Genomic DNA, 19,869 nt, shown 5'->3' with positions numbered 1-19,869 from the left:
TTCAGTGTCCTCACCAGAAGAGGGGTAAAGGGAAGTCTGGGCATCTCTGCTTAGACTGGATTCCCTGTGTCCCAGACATGAATAAGCAGCAGAAAACGGATGCATGCTTGGATATAAAATGATCTTTACATCAAATGGAGTTTTAATGAAATGGTAAATGTTAAATTTTCTATTTATTTATTTTTTTACTTGATGACCTTAACTGGTGAGTCTCCTTAAGCTTGGAAAAAACAGTCTACTGCTCTGCTGGTGCTTTCAGCCATGTCACATAATGACTTCTTTCCATCTGGTGACATTAACTCTTGGAACTGACTGTGTCCTGATCTCACTGTGTTGAGTAATAAAATGAACCAATCATGAATCATTCATCTTAGATTTGGACAAAAGATATTACTGCATCAGTAAAGTTATTAACACAGAATTTCTCCAAAGTCATTGTGTTCTGTCTTGACTAGCACTAACACTGAGGCTTTCCTGTGTGGTGTTTGTGGTACTCTGGTGACGCTATCAGGGAAGAAAAGTACTCATCTTTAGGGGTTTTATGGGTTTTTACAAGTTTGCAATGCATGTGAAGCAACTCGACACTACTTAAAAGTCTCTAGCAAGTCTTTGTTCTGCGTATTGTCTGCTATTAAAGATTATCCAACTGTCTTGGCTTATGTATTTCCAATTTCCTAATGGATTCCATCCTGGACACATTCTGCATCCATTTAGCAGTTTTTGTCTCCATTTTCTGTTATGTTTTTCATCCTACCAGCTTCCCCTGAGGTAATGCATCATTATATTATCACATCGCTGAAAAGCATTGTGGGCTAATCTTCCCATCTCTCTTCTCCAGATCGGTCGATCCACAGAGAGTCCAATAGACTTTGTAGTGACGGACACAGTGGCAGGCAGCCAGAGTAACGCAGACACTCAGTCGGTCCAAAGCACCATCTCCCGCTTCGCCTGCCGCATTATGTGCCAGCGCACGCCGCCTTACACAGCGCGCATTTACGCCGCAGGCTTCGACTCTTCCAAGAGCATCTTCCTCGGGGTGAGCACTGTTTCATCTGGTGCTTCAGACACGTGTGGGCGAGTTTGTGAGAGCAAAAAGGCAGAAGGATGAGAGAAGGAAAGACCAAAGAACCACAGGACAAAGAGGAAAACAAGACATGAAAGATGTGTCATAGAGCGTGTGCTCTCATATTATTCTAAAACCTTTAACCTGCTTTTACTTTTCCCATGTTCTTGTTTTTACTGTCCTTCTCAATTTGTCATTGTTTGACAGCAGAGGACAACAACTGATGGTGTCCTGTTAGTGCTCTTGGTGGCAACACTAAACTCACACATGCTCAGTAGAGAAAGAGAAACTGACTGTTTTCAAACTCAGTCTGCTAAATATGTGTCTGCACGTTGTCTGCTAAATATGATAGGACGAAGGACTGCTGAACGCATATGAATATCAGCGTGTTTTTTGCTTCATTCAGGAGAAAGCTGCTAAGTGGAAGACATCTGATGGTCAGATGGACGGGTTGACCACCAACGGCGTGCTGGTGATGCACCCTCGCAACGGCTTCAGCCAGGACTCCAAACCAGGCGTCTGGAGGGAGATCTCAGTCTGCGGCAACGTCTTCACCCTGCGAGAAACGCGCTCAGCACAGCAGCGGGGAAAGATGGTAGGAACACATGCAAAACTGTTTACTCTTTTTTTCCATAGGTGTATCTACTTAAAATTCCATACAAGTTTGAATCTCACTGACCTTGAGGTCAGGTTTTTCTGAAAAAATATATACAATAGGTGTGTCTACTAGGAAGCTGAGAGGAAGCGCTGGTGGATGCCAATATTTTGGACACTGTGGATTGTCATTTTTCAGCTCCACAGGTTTCAGCTTGGTCTCCACTAACTCCTAGCAACCTGTGCCAATTAAGGAAGTTAGTGCCACGCTTTGTCACCAAAAATAGTCAATTCTGGCCAAAAGTTATGAGTTCCTGCATATTTCCATTTTTTTAAAGTTGTCAGGAAATAGTCACAGTAATTAGTAAAATATACAGGTTAAAAGAAGAAACTCTCAGGAGCACAAGGGGGGACAGTCCAGATATGAAGGGTGAGGAAAAGTAGCTAGTTCTAAAAGTTGCATAATTGTTGCACAAACATCATCACACGTTCAGTGATTATTAGCATCTAAATGTTAAAACTTTATTTTGATTTGAACATTTTAACCTGTTTTAATCACTGCTAAAAAATGCATGAAAACCTTGAAATGCACAGTTCTTGGTCTTTGCCTTTTTAGAGGTAATTTTTTCTTCTACAATCGCAAATATTGTGATTTTCTTGCAGAACTGCTGTATCGTGATGCCACAATTATTGTGGGATATGTATCATGAGTTACTGTGATTAAAATGATGAATGCATTTTCAGTCTCTCTGCTCCATGGCAATCAGTTAACCGCAAAACATATTTCCCTCGCACGCATTCCATCACAGTATCTCATACTTCATCACAATCGCATAGCAGCGCTGTTACTCAGGCAGCAGGAGGTCAGTCAGAGCTTAACACCCACCAGGAGGTCACTGGGATGCTATCTCCATGGCAGCAGGCCCTCCTGTCAAAGCTGTTTGTAACAAGACCATGTAAGGGGTCCTCCTGCTGACGTCACAGTCTCCCAGCCAGTCGCGGCGCTGTCTGCGTCTCATCAGTGTGGACAGTTGTCTGATTGGATTTACGAGGCTGTTGGGATGTTTCATTAGGTCTTTGTTTCTTCTCCTCTTCCTCCTCCTCTCCACAAGATGTATATCATCAGCCACGCGCACACAGTCAGCAGCCGTAATATTAATCCATCCCTTTATCGAGTGTCCCACCTGCTCTCAAGTCTTTCCACAAATTAACAGCTCCCTTATCTCCACCTGCCCTTTCCCATCCACACACTTACCAGTGTTATCCACCTCTACAGCATCCACTCGTTATTTCACAGCTGATTGATCATTTGTATTGCCAGCTGTGGGACAGCACATATTTTCATTACGCACGGTAACAAAGCGTGATGGTGTTTAAACCGTCTGCCTGAAGCACATACGAGTGGTTACTGCTCAGGTGGAGTCCTCTTTCATTCTCAGCGTCGCTACAGATGGGGTAACATTCACTATACAAGATGAAAGGCTGTGGGACTTTACTGCAAAGATAACTTGTACTTTCTTAAAACATGTTTCTTTAACATGAGACTACAACAACAAGCCTTAACTCTAAAGAGGATGTTGGAGCCCTGGTGGATGTTTGAAATATTAAACCCATTGTTGTTTTGTTGTACGTGCTATTACACAGAGATACAGAAAAAAGAAAAACATGAATTGAATTTTAAAATTACTGTATTTTCTCTGTGATTTTTTTTTAAAAAATATACTTTAAGTTTGAGTTAGTAAACCCCACTTAGATGAAATATTTTTCTTTTATTAAAGTCCTAAACAGGCCAAAACCTGTTTAGTGGAGAGCAAATCTTGATAGTTGAGACTAGAATTTAATGACTAAATAGCTGACTAAATACATGTGTGCTTTTATAAGTCATTTATTCTGTTTTGGCCTTTGATGAATAATGTGAAACCAAAAGAGAGAAATGAAATCTTGTGTCACGATGAAACTGAAATAAACCTGCTCAATGCATTTTTGTGCCTCCAGTCACATCTCTGCATGAAGCAATAAAAACACTCCGTCATGTACAGGGAATTACAAATAACTGCCATTGTTACTCAGCAGTTACTCCATGCAGTCCCTATCTAAATAAATGAGGAAACAGACCTAACATGAATTTTAATTTTGGCCATCAGGGAATAAAATGTAGCAAAAAACGAGTTAAATCTGATAATAAGTGCTTTAAAAGTTTTGCGACTCTGATTCAGGATGAGGTTTAAAAAGCTTGTCTTTGTTGCCAGTTCTTCTTAGCCAAAAATAAGACATAAAGCACACTTCTTGATATCTTTACTACAATAAAGTGTAGATGGGAATCACTACAACAACATGATTGTCTTAAATGCTTCCTGGACTGGATCTTTTTGTGGCAGGAGCAGCACAGCCTTCATCTTTAAAGTTAAGGCATCAGATTTCTGTTCAGGGTTAAACTGCTCATTTCAGTCCAGTTAGGTGTTGGTTTGTATTCACTCGATATCAAAACTAGAATTAAAAACTGAGCGTTGGACTCATCCAACAACCTTAAATTATTAAACAACAACATTATTTTTGACCGAAAAGGGTGAAAACTGAATATCTTACTGGCTTCTAATAGTGTTTTCCTCAACTCTCAAGTACACTTCTCTTAATGAGAGAACTGTTCTGCCGTAGCGGACGCTGACACATGAAGGACATTGTGATTGAATAGTCTTGAATAAATTGGCTCAGCACGTTTGCCAAAAGCCCCTGAGTTGTTGGTTTAATGTTTAGCTCCACAGTGTGTAATCTTTAAGTGAGATGATGGGGATAAAGATTCATCAGAAGCATTTTTGGTAGCTTTTTTGCGTCGTTACTGGGAGGTGAAGATGAAACGTGCACAAGTTTGTTTCAGTTATTGGGTGGATTGAGTCAGCCTTTGCCGGCAGGGCAGCTGGTTTGCCCTTCTGTTTGACATAATTAGGAATATCTTACAGTGCAGTCTACACACACACACGCACACACACATATAACAGTGGGTTGTAGTGGGGGTAGTGTTGCTGTGGGGGTTTTCGTGAGAGATGACAAATGATTGGAGTGCAGTGTCTGAGCTCCTGCTGCTTTAATACCAGCTTTTGTCCTGATAATTTAACGGTTTCTGTGTAATTAAATTAAACTCTGAGAGGAGGTGAGAGCATCTCGATGTTTACATGGACCGAGGGCCCTTATGTCATTAAGCCTGAGCATGATTATACACTGAGGAGACAAATACTTCTTTAAACTGTCTTTTTTAAGTGGGTTAGAAGAAGCTACCTTATAAATACAGGGTTTTGCTTAAACTTCTGAACTCTTACCTGTTCCAGCTGAAAAGCTGGAGTACGCAACATAAAGCCTGAGGGTGAGGATCGGCTCACAGACGATGTTAATCCAGGCCTGGACTTTTTAAAAGGAAAGGAAAACGAAACAATGCCTCAAAATGAATAAAAGGCAGCGTTATGCGATTCAGTCTCAGAATAAATGACTATGACGAGTTTGTACTGCTTTTAACTCCATCAGAGGTCACTGTACTGTGTTCAAATCGGGCAGTTTGAAGGCTATTTTATGGTCGCCGCATGACCATAATATTGACCATTCAGGACAATATATAGTAAGAACAGATATAAACAGTGAGCTGATGGTCAGTTTCACCATTCAGTGCTAGTATTGAGGTTTCACAGTCACATGACTACTAACCACGTTAACGGTAACTTGTCCGTCATTTATGAGGGGAAAATGTATGTTCCCCAACCAGTTGGCCTCCTTAAAGTTTCTTTGGTTGCTTGCAGATTTCCGCAGCCACCCATAGTTCCTACGGAAAACTCTGACTTGTCTGTGAAAACTCTCCAGCTGCTCTCCAAGCAGGAATGAAATTGTGTAACATGCAACACAAACTGCAAACAGGGACAGTTCGCCTTCAAAGTAAAAGATGAGCATTTTGTAACGTGTTGGCTGCAGCTTTTACTGTGAAGGTAAATGCAGCGCACCAGGTTAAAAAAAACTACTAAAGGTGCACAACAACCTGGCATAACACTGAACTGAGTGTGAGTTTGAACAAATGACCAAATGCCTCAAGGCTCGATCCAGTGGCTGGGGTTTTATTGTGACCTCTCCTTACTTTCCTGTCTAAAAAATCTCCAATAAAGCTTAAAATGCCAAATAAATAATGTTTAAAAACAACAACACCCAAGTGTAGTTTGCACCAGCACTTGCTCCAGTTTGTTGTATTTTGCTTGGGGCTGTAATCGACCTTTATGACGGATGCAGACTTTTTCTGAAGTCTTGCAATGAGCATGTTTGCTGTCACCATTTTGGTGTTTTGCAACCGAGTCATTGCACCGACTCAAGATGTTAGCCAATGAGGATAACCCTGGATAATCCTCTGTGAAACCTGGAATGCCCAAATATACAAAATGGACTTAATGTTTTAATCAGTGTGATCTGAAGGGACTTGCTGAGAAAATAAATCAGAAAAGTGTCTACCTAGGTTGAGTCAGGCGCTGCCAGGTTGGCTTTACTTTTCAGATCCAGAAGCTACATCCGCGTTTCTACTGTGCATCTTTCCTCTGTGCTACGGTATTTCTGCATCAGACACGAAGCCAGGCTTTAATGAAAAGGGAGGACATTATCTCAGGCATTCATTGTAGTCATGTATTCCACATTGCGTTTGTTCAATAGTAAATGTAGGTCAAGAGTTTCTTCAAAAAGTCTGAGTTAGCTGTGACACATTTAATAACAGAAGATCAGTTTGGTTAATTCATGAATTTGATGTATGTTTTTTTATTTAAATCTGCTATCACCAATATTTTCTTAAATCATTGATGTAGTACAGTGGTAAATATTATATCCTGATGATTGTATAATAATCTATTTTAAGTTCAGTATTGCAGTTTAAAGTGTTTTATCAGTGACCCTCACAGTGGTAACCAGCACAGAGGCATTTATTTGTTAATCTGTTTGCATTTATATGTTAAAAAGAAGCCCACATACTGTAGACGTATTTGTAGTGTGTATCACATTTGTGTAGTTTATCAGAATTCAGCTGTGTTTCGGTTATGTTTCATCATTTAACTTGATCAGTGTTCCTCTGGATAAAAGTAGAGTGTGTTATTTTACTGGGCAGATGTGATTCTGTGTTATTGCCGAAGAGGGGCATTACTGACATAAATAACGACATACATGAAGGTTACAGACCAGGAGGGACACATGAGCCAGCGGTGATGTAATGCTGCCGCTACGTAAATCTGTTCACACTGAATCACAGGGTGACCTCAGTGTCAGTGTTAGGGTGACTGATGGCATCAAAACACCTGGGAGCTGACTTCACCCTCATCTCTGTATCACTTATTCTATCACTTTCCCTCCCCTTCTCTTTCTCTCTTTTTTCTGTTTGTCTCCTGTTTTGTTTTGTTTTTTCACACTGCCCTCACCCTGGTGTCCTCTGGTTATCTCAACATGGAATTTCCCACCCTGTCTGATCTTACAGAGCCAATTCGAGCACTTACTTCAAGACTGTACTTCACCAAAATTTCCACCAGCTCTCTGTCCTGCCCCGTCTGCTGCCGTCATTTCAATTTCCTCATGCCATGTTGTCTCCAGCTGTCAGTCCCGTGCTTCCCTCCCTGAAACCCACATCTGTCAGAGGGAGACGTGGATATTTGTGCTACTCTGCCACCTACTGTGGTCAGACAGATCCTGCAAGCACCGGTGTTTCATGTTTATACTCTTCCAACCTTCAGGGTTGAGCATATCCCAGCATGCACTGGGTTAGAGGCGTGGCACTCAGGAGAGGTCACTGAATGCAAAGGCTCGAATGACTAAAATAAAACCAGCTGTATTTGGAAAAGGTTAAATTCTTCCTGCAGGGTGCACAAAGGCTAAAACCTAACAACCTTCTTCTAAACAACACGTTTTAATGGGTTTTTTTTAAAATAAATTATATAAAAATTTTTGTGTTCCACAGGATATTTGAATCATGAGTGTAGCTGCTGCCAGAAAAGTCGAATTTCAGAATGTGAAAACTTTTGTTTCGAATAGTAGGTATAGCGAGTAAAGTACTAGGTTGCTACAACCATACAACAAAATGACAATAAAAACAAATGAAATGAGTGAACATGACTTGTTCCAAGGTGAGAATTTCCAGTAAACTTCAGTGTGGATTTGCATTTGCACGGACCAAGACAACCTTTTTAATTTACCGAAAAACAGAAAACCTAACTATTGGGAAAGCCTGTGGGTGTAAAGAGATTTTTTTTCCGCAGATCCTTAAGTGTTCAGTTTATTTTTAAAGTATAGGCTCACTGCAATGCAGTAGTTTACACTGTCACCAAAATTGTTGGTTTAAACCTCCCGTTCTTCTCCAAAGACACACATTAGTGGTGTTTTTGAATTGGTCGTCGGTGTGGTTGTCTGTCTCTGTGTTTGCTTGGTAGTTGACCGGCAGCCTGTCCAGGGTGAAGAAATTGGTTCGATATTTAAGGGTCATAAAATATGCTAAAGAGTTAACTTTTACTTTTGTGTGCAATCTCACTTGTTACTGAATCAAGTTATGATTTTTTAAATTATTGCTTTGTGCTGAAAAATATTTAAATTTGGGACAATTGAGACCTTTCTTGGATTTTTTTATTGGACTTGCTCAGGGAGGCTAAGAACCAATAGCACTTCATCATCTTGCCGCTACTACCTAATCAGCTCCTGTCGCACATAACGCTGTAGGCTTTCGGTGTCATTAAGGTCTTCTGTGCACAATAAATCATCGCCTTTCCACTTTTTTTTGTTTAGCTTTAAAAAAAGTTGTTGAAAGCAAGTTTTTCCTTACCTGGGGGTGAAAATCTCAGTTTTGTCTAATTTTGACTCTGGGTATAACCTGCTACCCTTCCTCTGTCTTTCAGGTGGAGACGGAGAGTCAGGAGCTCGTTGACGGCTCCCTTATCGACCTCTGCGGCGCCACCCTGTTGTGGCGCACTGCTGAAGGCCTGGCCCGCACTCCCACCCTGAAACACCTGGAGGCGCTGCGGCAGGAGATCAACGCGGCCCGCCCACAGTGTCCCGTGGGCTTCAACACGCTGGCCTTTCCCTCAATGCGTCGCAAAGACACACCTGACGAGAAGCAGCCCTGGGTCTACCTCCAGTGCGGTCACGTGCACGGCTACCACAACTGGGGCAACCACCGCGAGGAGAGGGAGGGCCGGGAGGGCCGCCTTAGGGAGTGTCCAATGTGCAGAACCAAAGGGCCGTACGTGGCGCTGTGGCTGGGCTGCGAGGCGGGCTTTTACGTGGACGCGGCCCCGCCCACTCACGCCTTCAACCCCTGCGGTCACGTTTGTTCAGAGAAGACTGCGGCCTTCTGGAGTCAGATCCCGCTTCCTCACGGCACACACACCTTCCACGCTGCCTGCCCCTTCTGCGCCCAGCAGCTAAGCGGCGAGCAGGGCTATGTCAGACTCATCTTCCAGGGACCCCTCGACTAACGGCGGGAACTTCCCAGCATTCTTTGGAGGTTTTATTTGGATGCTGACCCCGTATTTAACACGGGGACCTTCCCAGATCTGTTTTTTTCTGGACTTTTTGTCTCTCTCTCATTTTTAAGTGACCTTTGTATTGCTTTTTCATGAATGACGACAAAGATTTCTATATTTTCATGTGAAACCAGAGACAAAAAAACCAAACAAAGAACACTGCTGGGTCAAACCTTTTTTGCGTTTGTTTCTTGGAAAGGACTTTCAACAGTATTTATCTAAATTACTAACACACCGCTGCGCAAACCTGCGGTTTTATTCATGTTTATTGTTGCATTATACATCTGTGTACATCTCTTAGAGCTAATTTAAACAAAGATGTTTATTTATGGCCCTGGAGCATCGCTTCATCCTTTATCTGTCAGATAACTTCAATACTATTAAGCGTTTTATTTTGAAACTTCAGCATATTGTTAACCAGATATAAAGTTTTAGGTGTGTTCTGAGGGTTTTGTTCTGTCTCTCTCTGCCTTGTTCACCACTCAGATCTGTCATATTTATACACCCCGTCCGCTCACGTCGTGTGTTTAAACCCTTCAGTTATTCTTCTATCTCATTAGCCATCACCACAGCCTTTTCCCTTGCAAAGCAATAGATCTGGAACTGAAACCTCCTAAAGCATTATGGGAAACCGAGTCTTCTAGGCATCTTTGCAAATGGCCTGAATGACTGCTCCCTCCCTTTAAAGTGAAATATCTTTGTGGGTAAGTGAGTGAATCTCTACGCAGCCATGTAGCTAATGTTATACTTTACACAAACACACACACACCTGCAGACACACACGCTAACCAGACCAGAGGGGTGCACTGCAAACCCAGATTAGTGGATCAGCGAGGTATCTTTATCCTCAAGCAGACTTTAAGTCACAAAGATGGCTTTCTGTTAACCATGTCTAGATCACATGGTACGTTCCGCTGGTGACATAATCGGCTCCAGACTACGTTAGGTGTAATGTTTTGAAGGAAGGAGTACCTTTTAATAAAACTGGTGAAGGAAGACGTGCAAAATGCGTTGCATTGTCATTGGGAGTTCTTGCATTCAGCTGGTGATGCAGGACATGTATAAATAGTAATTTTATGCTTGACCTGAAAGCATATAGGGGGCATATATGACCTGAAACCAGCAACTGAGCCCATTAAGGTATCAGGAAAGTGTTGACTTCAATACAACCAGAAAGTGTTCTTGTAAACAGAGGAGTCGCCCCCTGCTGGCTACCAAAATGAATGCAGGCATACGGTTTTCAGCCATCTTTTACAGTGAATATGGTTAGAAGTGAATGCACTGGGCAGACTATATTATTGAAGAAAGCCTGGCGGCCACATTGACCTTGCTTGTCAGCACACCCCTCTGGTCAGATGCTTTTCATGTGTGGACAGTGTCTGGTTTATTCTGTGTGATAACTGGGATGTCTGAGGCACACCTGCACAGTCAAAGCAAGATCACTACTGTGCCAGATGCAGTACGGTTTTCTGATCGGTGTTAGTATTGAGCTCCGAATGTATTAGACGTCCTTTTGACAGCATTGCACTTACGCCAGTATTTTAAAATCCTTTTCTTGTCACGTGCCCTACTGGAGGCTGGAAAATATCTACGCACTATTTGTTCAGCTACACCTAAAAGTATGCAAACCGAGGCAGTTGAAGTCATTTCAGCAGGTTTCTCCTCCTCTCGTGTGAATCGTCACAGTGCAGGAAGTCCCATCTGTCTTACGCATCGAGCGAGCAACAAAAAGCAGGAGATACAAACACATCTGCTGTGGTTTGACTCAGGTTTGACACAAACACACACACACGCACGGCTTTAAGCTTAACAATTCTCTTTATGCACGCGTGTGCGCTCATTAGGGCTTCGTGTTAACTTGTGCTTTCCAAACAAGGTCGAGCTTCTGATATCAGGGCTGCTCTTAGTTATATTTTATGTTGATTAAAAACAAGAATGAAAGCTGTTAGGCTTCATTTATTAACTTTATAGTTAATAAATAAGTTTATAGTTAATATAGTAACTTGGAGAGCTATTATATATACATTTCTTTCAATATAGTGCTGAGTCATTTTAAGCCTTTATGAGAGAAAATAGAAGAGTAGAGCATAAAGTGTGAGACATGAAAGGCCTCGTTTTGTAGTTTGTTTCCAATGTAGAGCTCTGATTTAAATATAATATATTATTCGATAACCTTTTACTACATATGATGAAAACTGTCTTCCACTGATGCTTTTACTTTAAATAAGGACCTAAACAACCAACTGCAGTCTATTATCTTTATATTTAAACCACATAAATGCTTAAATCTGTAAACACCTTACGCCCTGGAGTTTCTTTAATGGGACTTAATCTGAGGAAAGATTTCTGTTGGACGTTTTTCTCTGCTGACATCTTAGCTTCAGGATGGGCGAGTTAGTCAGACTCAAGACAACCAGGTTTGAGTTAAACACAGTGGAAAAACCGCACAATGATGCCTCTTTATTTTTATTAATTTTGTATTGATTCATTGGAAGCGGATAACAAACTGCTTCAGAACTTATCATAGAAACTAAATATGAACAATAACTGCATGTTCAAACTAAGTGTAGAGCTTTTTAAGGAGAGATTTGTTTCAGCTCCAGTGCACGGGTTAGTTATGTATGATTAGTTATTTAATATCTGCTCGCCAACCCATCTGATAGTCCTTTGACTGAAGAGTAAATGAGGTTTAAACGTGACCTTAAACTTGAGATTCGATTCCTCTAATAACATCAGACTTGCACTAAACCACAAATATTTTTCATTTTTCTTGTCTAAACTTTTCTTTTTAAAAGTCGCAGCACTACAGATGCTCCAGATTAGATTCTCTTAAAGTAGCTTTGCATGAGTCACAGTTCAAAATAATCCTTATCTTTTACTGTGCCTTGGTTCCTCCCATCAGTTCATCCTCTGCATGAAACAAGCAGTTTTATCCTTTTTTTTTTTATTTAAGCTAACTTTCTTCTGATTGGCTATGCAAACAACAGTCTTGAGCTCCAGGTGGGTGGGGCTGGTGGGATGTCAGCTCTGAATGACATCATACAGAGCTAAAAGTCGGAGGGGGAAAAAAATTCTGAAACTAGTTTGAAGCTCTGCCTTGAAAACAACGAAAAGCAGAGATGCAAAATAACCGAATCCAACTCCATCTGCTGAGGAAGACTGTGTGCTATGATCAAAAGCTCAGGATGAGCTACTACAGATCATTTATCAGATGCTGTTTGAAAAGTTAATGCTGACCTTAGAGATCACTGTCCTGATATTTGGAGCTTTATGTGAAAGCACAGATTCTCCTGCTGCACATATCTGTAACATCACTGCTGTTCGCCCACTTCACTCGAATGAGACACACACTCAAACTGTAGAAACCTCCAGAAAATGAAGCAGCTTTACTAACCAGTCACTTCCAAACTGTTCACACAGCCTCAGGTCTGCGTGAACACACTCGTATCTGCAGGTAAAAGTAGTGCATGTGAGTGAGAAGCTGTAATTTATACGTTCGTGTTGATTGTATGTGTGCAGTTTGTATGTGTGTTCATGTGTCCACACATTAAGTAGCTCTCCAGATAATGTCCATCAGTATCCTCAGAGTGCAACACACCAACTCACCTCAGGGAGAAAATACAAATATGAATCACACACACACACACACACAAACACGCACACACACGGCTAAGGTCTACTGAGGATACCTCACGAGTTAGAAGTCAAATCTGGATTCAGATGTGTGTCCTGCTTCTCTAACCCAGTCTTCTTTCATGGATTAAGTGTGTGATTTTTAAGGGCTTCCCTCCGTCTCTGTACTGTTTCTCTACACGAACACAGGCCTGACCCCGCCCCCGCCCTCCACTCGCTCTTCCTCCTCCCCTGTTCGGAGTGTATTTGTGCTTGTGAAAGGCGAAAGCAATGAATGTTTCCAGCAAACACTTTTTTGTAAATGACTTTAAACAATAAAGTGTAAAAGTGACACATTTCACCCTGTGCTGGGTTTTATTTGCATTGTCAGTGCAAAGTTATTATTAAACAAAATTTAAGTTAACTGAAACAAAAACTACAGTTTACACAAGTTAATAGAAGTGAGAGGAAATAGCTCGATCAGATTTACCTGTTGATTCTACAGAAGTCTCATTTTTGTTCTACTGACTTCGAATCAACTCTTAAATAGTTACATTTAAGTAGTTTCAAATTAACTGCTGAAAATTAAGCCAGAGGTTTACAAGATGCTGATGAGATCTGCTATGATGTATGGTTTGGAGATGAAAAAGACAAAGAGGCACAGCTGGAGATGACAAGTGAACATATTAAGATTTTCACTGGGAGTGAGCAGGATGGACAGGATTAGAAAGAAGTGCATCAGGGGGACAGCTCAGGTTGAGCAGCGTGGACATGTGCTGTGGAGAGGGTCGTGGATATGTTGGACAAAGGAATACTGAAGGTGGTAGGCAGGAAGAAAGAGGGAGACCCCAGAAAAGGTTCATGGATGTAGTGAAGGATTACATAAAGAGAGTTGATATGACAGAAGAGGATGCTGGGATTGGGTGAGATGAAGGCAGATGATTTGCTGTGGCAACCTCTAAAGGAAATAGCCGGAAGAAGACAGTCCAACCCTACTTCAGGGTCAGTTGGTATCTCTTAAATACAGAGATTTTAGACAAAGTCAAGCAGCTGCTTCTGCACATTTTGCTTTGTTTTACGAGTTGATTGTTTTATGAGTTGAGTTTATGAACTATTAATTCATACCCTGACTGCTCCACACACATGATTTCTGGTGCTTTTACACTCAGAGGCCACCAGGTGGTCATACAAATGATTAGAATGAGTAAAGAAACTGAATCTGTGTTCTGGATTTCTCTGCAAACCTTCCAGAAACATTAATAAATGTTCTGCCGACATCTCTCGAGAGTTGACTGATGGACAGATAACACAGTACACATGTTCGGTATTTCATATTGCACTTTATTCACCTCTGAAGAGGCAGAAGCGGTCTGGGCTGAGACCTCGTCGCTGTCACAGATCAACACTTATTGCTTTCGGGCTCTCGGTCCGCACGGGTCGGATCCATCTCAAGTATACTCACACTGAAACTTTGTGTACATGTACATATGTAAATGAATATGTGTTTGTGTGTATGTGTGTGTGCCCCAACACTGCAGAAAACACCGCACCTCGTGTCTTTGGGTGAAGGAATAACGCTGAGTGATGGGATGGGCAGAGAAACCGGAGAAACGTTGAGGTTTCACACGACATGAAGGTGAAAACAAACCGGATACAAAGGAAAAAATAATACACAACAATGTGGTGTTCTCGTCAGCTACTCCACACAGAGACGAATAAAGGCCTTCACTTTAAAATTACATCCTGTCCCAGAAAATCTCATATCGCAGTACCCAATTATTTCTCAGCACAGACGTCGCTGCGGGCTTCGTGGGCTCCACTAATTCAGCTTAAAGCTGCTCTGTTTAATCTTCATGGTAACAACAGCTCTAATGACGACTCGCGCATTTTAGATGCGGCTCGTGGTGAAAAAATCAGCAGGAGAGAGCAGCAAAGGACATAAAAGTCACATTTCCATCAGAACGCTGCTCGAAATGTAATATCTTTGGGTCTTCATCCTTTGAAGCCAATAAACTGAGAGGGTACGGTGATATGACACTAGTGAAACCTGAAACTGATGAAAGCCAAGCTTCACTTGAGCCACATGCATAACGATCCGCCGCCTTTGCCATTTATTCTCATGTTTCCAATGGTTCTACTGAGTGTTTTTAAACACATGCAAACACTGACTTGTGGATGGTAATGCAGTTAAAGTCAGTCAGAAGTCTGTATCAGCTACATCAATACTATATAAACTGGAGAGCTGGTTATATTGTTGTTATTGATCGTTTCAATCAGTTGATCCGACAACATCAGACAATCTCAGAGCATTTTGGTCAAGAAATGTGCAGATATGAAAAAGCTTTATACGGTTTCTTTTTTGTTTGTGTTTTTTTTACTGAGCATGAGGCATAAAAGCGTTATTTCGAAATTATATCATTCAGTTTCTGCAGCAGAGCAGCTTCGCCTCCATTAACAATGCTCTCAGAGCTCTCTGCGGCGTCACAGCTGAGCCGATGGTACTACAGAGGTCGGTCCATCCTCATAGTGCAGCCGACAAATTAGTACTCCCGGGACACCTTTCACAAGTGGATACAAGTACCAAAGTCTTTTGTGGTAAAGTCAATTATCCATTTAAAAGCTCATTTTCAAGAGGCTTGCCAGATGAAGTCAGCTAGACTGATTTTAAATGATCTTAGTGTCAAATTACACCGAGTCCACTGAGCAGATTCAACTTTAGAAGTCTTCTTTGTGTCATTTATAAACATTTGATTCAGAATAATTTACTAACAGGAGCGCAGGGGTGCAGGATGGACTGACAGGGTGTGCACCGAGGGTAAAAGGAGCTTTCACTGTTGTAAAATACATGAAGTGTAAATTCATTCTCACTGGATGAATATAGGCAGATAGTTAAATGTTCAGACACAGCTGTATTAACCACAGTACCTTTTTTTTTTTTTTTTTTTTTTTTTTTTTAAATCGGTGCTGGTAATTTGGACGCATGAGTCGCTAAATCAGACCAAATGTTCTATTTCTGTTGGACAATGAATGCAGAGAATCTTATTCTGTCTCATAAAATATCAGAAAACCTTAAAAGTACCCTTAGTGTTTGTATACTGTCATAAACACCAGTGTTGTAATGTTTCAATTATAAAATATTTTAGTTAGAAATGAAGCAAAGAAGTTCTGAAGAAGCTTTTAAGCTGTATACTTGAGAATTCAACTGACTTCTCTATTTTTTGGTGCTTGTATCCACTTTGTCACTGTTACCTGCTACATTTGAGGGTAGACTGAGGGAAAGTTTGTGGAATAAACTGCTGACATGTCTGATATATGAATTTTTTCCTCCCTAATAAAATGACATTTGCATTAGCCCTGAAAATCCAGCAGAAGACACCTCTCCAAACCAGTGCTAAGCGCTGCATTTAGACTTGGGTTTCTAATAAATCTGATGTACCAGTAAGTCATTTTTGCACTGCTAGACATCTTTTTCTGTTGTATTGTTGAACTCAGTGGTAAATCAGGACCCTGTGCTGGGTTTACATTACATAACTCGGTGTGTTTTGCTGTGGCTAAATTGCGAAACCATATCGAGTCCAGCAGAGACGTCTTTGTGCTTGAAATAAGAGGTCAAAACCTTCCCGTAACGCCCATGACTTCATCTTTGTGATTGCATTAGCAGTGCAAAAAACCCAAAATCTAATTTGTTCTCCAAACTGTACTCCCACTAGCGTCCCTAATAACATATCAGTATATCAGTATATTATCCCTACCTATTTAGAATATATTATTTTTTATTTTCTGGCCAACAAAAGTCAAAATCAATATAGAAGAAAAGAAAACAAAGGGTGAGTTGTTTCCTCTCTAATCTGGATAAAAGTTTTTAAAGTGATCGCTAAGATTAGTTCATTAGTAATACTTTTTAAGGTTATGTGATGAACAGCCTGCAGAGGGCAGTATATCCCAGCTACTTCCAACCATCAAAGCAGGCGAACTGCTTCTTAATGCTGAGACTGCAGGGTAGCACTGCACATGCAATCACACTCAGCCTCCAGGGGAAAAAGTCATATCCTCTCACAATCTCTTGATGTCGGGTCAACATGTCAAATGGGTCACATGACAGGGATTACGGGGGACTACGTCACACGATGAGGGTGAAGAAGGCCTCAGTGGTCCAGGATGCGGAGGTTGCCAGATACGATTTTGTTTTCCAGCATGGAGCCAGCCGGAATATCGATCCGATCTCCGTGGTTGGCGATGATGATGACGGTGCCCTGTAGAGACAGAAATTATGACAGGACTGAATTTAATTAAAGCCGCAAATCAAAAACAGAAGCACACAGGTTCAAAGTCTGAAATTAATGTCTTCAATTCTCTCTGCACTTCTTCTCCACCACATTACTAAAACAGCAAGTTTCTTTTACTGTCGGCAAGCTTTCTGGATTTATTACGCTCAACATTGTTATATTTCGAGTAAATGAAATAGCTGTAACACGTTTTGTGGCCATGAAAACAACTGTAGCTTGCATGCTGGCATTATGGAACAAAAGAAAACAAGGTTTCCTCGTCTTAAAAACCGAATGTGACTGCAGAGCTTTACCTTAAGCGACACGTTTTTCCCAAAGGTGACGTCTCCGGACACCGTCAGATGGTCGAGCTCCAGCATGTCGGGAATGCTCTCGAAGCGGATCAAGTATTCCTGAACCTGAGCGCAGACACAGAGAAAAGTAAGTCATCTGTATGTGAGCTTTTCAACCCCACGGATCCTTTGGCAAATTAAATTACTGACTAAATACTGTCACTGAGAATCAGAAATTTGGGGGCATCAGTGGTGTAACCTCTGAGGATCAGGAGATTACTCAGAAGCCTTCTTGGAATAATTTATTTATTTTACGACCCAACTTTAGCATCCCATTTAACATCACAATGGTCATAACAAATCTCTACTCTTTTTTCCAACTTTAAAAAAAGAAAGAAAAACAATGACGTACTTAATCAACATTTAATCAGTGGCTTTGAAAAGTTCGGCACTTTAATATCATCACAGCCACACATGAGATCAACAGGCTGCACACGCAGTGACAGATGTTCCGATGTTTCCACAGCTGGTATGATTACCTTGGTGAAGGAGCTGCCCAGCTTGACGTGCGGTGTTGTCGGGAACTCTCTCTTCGGGCTCATGGTGAGCGAGCCGGCATCCAGGCTGTACAGGTTGGACATGACCAGGAGCAGGTCCGACGTAGTCTTGACCGGCAGGAAGCGGCTGCGGGGAACGTTTATTCCCAGGGCACTGTCGAAGCATTTGATGGCCGCACCCACCGCAGTCTCCAGCTGGATGACGTTCTGCCCGCCGTCGAGCGTCTGATGAACAGGAGAGGGGAGAGGACATATTAGCCGTTTTCTTTTCCTGCTTATTTCCAACAATGTGAAGAAAAATGAGACTGAGCACAGCACTAACACCACGTTAAAGTCCGAATCACGTTGTTCCCTACCCAATATGTTTTTTTAATAAAAACAAAAGTGCACGTTTGTGCACCTAACTGTACAGTCTTTACTATAAAACTACATTTAAATTATGCAGCAACTCCCAACAGAGAAGCTTCTTCACCCAAATTAAATAAACAAGAGTCGAACTGTGATTTAAGCCAATGGCGGTCCAGATGTCAGTGTCAGTGGTGATATCTCCTTCCATTACTTTTATTATTTTCCATTACTAAATACTCTACCTGTACAACTAATAACGTTACTCTTCAGATCATCTGTACTTTGTGTTTAATCCTAATTAGTGGACATTAAATTTATCTTAAGCGCCTCTAAACCACAACAGCGCACAGTTCTACCGTGTGCAGGCCTCTAACTGAAACTGAACCCTCAAACTGAGTGGTTTTAGTGCTGTACTCTTATCTAGATGGGACCTACACTTATGTAAAACCACACAGCTCCTCAGTTATGTCCAGTTTGCATAACACTTGCAATCCTGCACATGAGGAGTGGAAAATTTCATCTGTACCTATCGGGCCAAGACAGCAATAATCAGGGAGGAGGCTGCGGTTCAGCTGTGAATTTATTACACTGGCTGCAGTTTTGGACGGCCTGAGGCGATGCTTCCCCATCAGGGGGGCAGAGGCCCGCAGTGCCAGTGAGTGAGCAGGACTGAAATAACACAAACTCACAGCAAGTTACATTTGTTTGCTGTGCTGCTTTAAATCAGGATTGCTCTCTCAACAAGGACTCTGGAGGGCAATAAAGGACAAAAATATGTGGGAAATAAGTCACATTTGGACAAATTAGGTACAAGATTCACTGATTAAGCATTTACTCAAACATTTGCTTCATCAGTCAAGTGTTCCATTTTTCTTCTGACTTAACATGACCTGTGCAAACCTCACTGAACGAGGGAGAAACCCTTGTTATTGTGCTAGTGTTGTCAAAAGAGGGCAAATATAAGCTACAAATCCAATCATCTAAGCATCTAAGAAGGGCCAGACACATCTCTGAGGTCCTCTCAGGCCTTTGCTGCGTCTTTCCCATTTCTCAAGAACAAGATTTTCAGATGCTGTTTGTCTGCTGCCATGTACTCTTTTGTCTTCCGCTTGTTCAGTTCCTCCACATTTAAAGTTTTTGGCGAATAGCTCTTGGGGAATCACCTTTTTGGTGCAAACATACTACCATTTTGTGCCTGTCAAACAGTTTGGCAATTTTTGTAAATTCAACTTAACAAACAAAAATGTGCTTTTACGACAGGCTGCTAGTAACAAAAGGGCTAAAGATAGAATTTAAAATTGGTTTATTGCTAAATTGCCTGTTGTGCATAGATGATACTGCTTCATCTCTTGAGTTAGGTGCTTGAATGATTCATATTTCAGAGTTAAGTAAGTTAACAAACAAAAACATCCATCTATAAATGGTCCGGCGCAAGGACGGGACTGAAAGTGAGTGAAAAAGCTTCTGCTCACAGAAGTTTTGAAAGACCTTTAGAAACCCTGAAGAACTATTGCTTCAGACCACTTTAAAAAAACAACAAAAAAACAACAACAACAACAAAAACCATTACACCACAGTGTAATGTAAAAAAGGAAAGAAGACTTTTTCTTAGTACTGTATGTT

At 41.4% G+C, this 19,869-nt stretch overlaps 2 protein-coding genes across 4 annotated transcripts in view; one reads left to right on the top strand and one right to left on the bottom strand.

Annotated features, from left to right (window-relative positions):
- peli1b (pellino E3 ubiquitin protein ligase 1b) overlaps nt 1–13,135 on the top strand; it is a 52,760-nt gene extending 39,625 nt beyond the window's left edge. For both annotated transcript variants that reach the window (XM_063491165.1, XM_063491166.1), the window contains exons 5-7: nt 839–1,036; nt 1,470–1,658; nt 8,545–13,135. In XM_063491165.1, the coding sequence (XP_063347235.1) occupies nt 839–1,036; nt 1,470–1,658; nt 8,545–9,123 (966 nt within the window). In that variant the 3' untranslated portion in view covers nt 9,124–13,135. The remainder of the gene's footprint in view (nt 1–838; nt 1,037–1,469; nt 1,659–8,544) is intronic.
- Nucleotides 13,136–14,482: 1,347 nt separating this feature from the next.
- Nucleotides 14,483–19,869, bottom strand: part of ugp2b (UDP-glucose pyrophosphorylase 2b) — a 39,577-nt gene continuing 34,190 nt past the window's right edge. For both annotated transcript variants that reach the window (XM_063491658.2, XM_063491657.1), the window contains exons 8-10: nt 17,881–18,123; nt 17,363–17,467; nt 14,483–17,036 (exon numbers count right to left, since the gene is read on the bottom strand). In XM_063491658.2, coding sequence (XP_063347728.1) covers nt 16,929–17,036; nt 17,363–17,467; nt 17,881–18,123 — 456 coding nt within the window. In that variant the 3' untranslated portion in view covers nt 14,483–16,928. The remainder of the gene's footprint in view (nt 17,037–17,362; nt 17,468–17,880; nt 18,124–19,869) is intronic.

Source organism: Pelmatolapia mariae, linkage group LG13 (genome assembly GCF_036321145.2).
Source record: "Pelmatolapia mariae isolate MD_Pm_ZW linkage group LG13, Pm_UMD_F_2, whole genome shotgun sequence".
Classification (NCBI taxonomy): domain Eukaryota; kingdom Metazoa; phylum Chordata; class Actinopteri; order Cichliformes; family Cichlidae; genus Pelmatolapia; species Pelmatolapia mariae.
The sequence above is the reverse complement of the archived record's forward strand: the minus strand, read 5'-3'. Positions and strand labels throughout refer to the sequence as shown.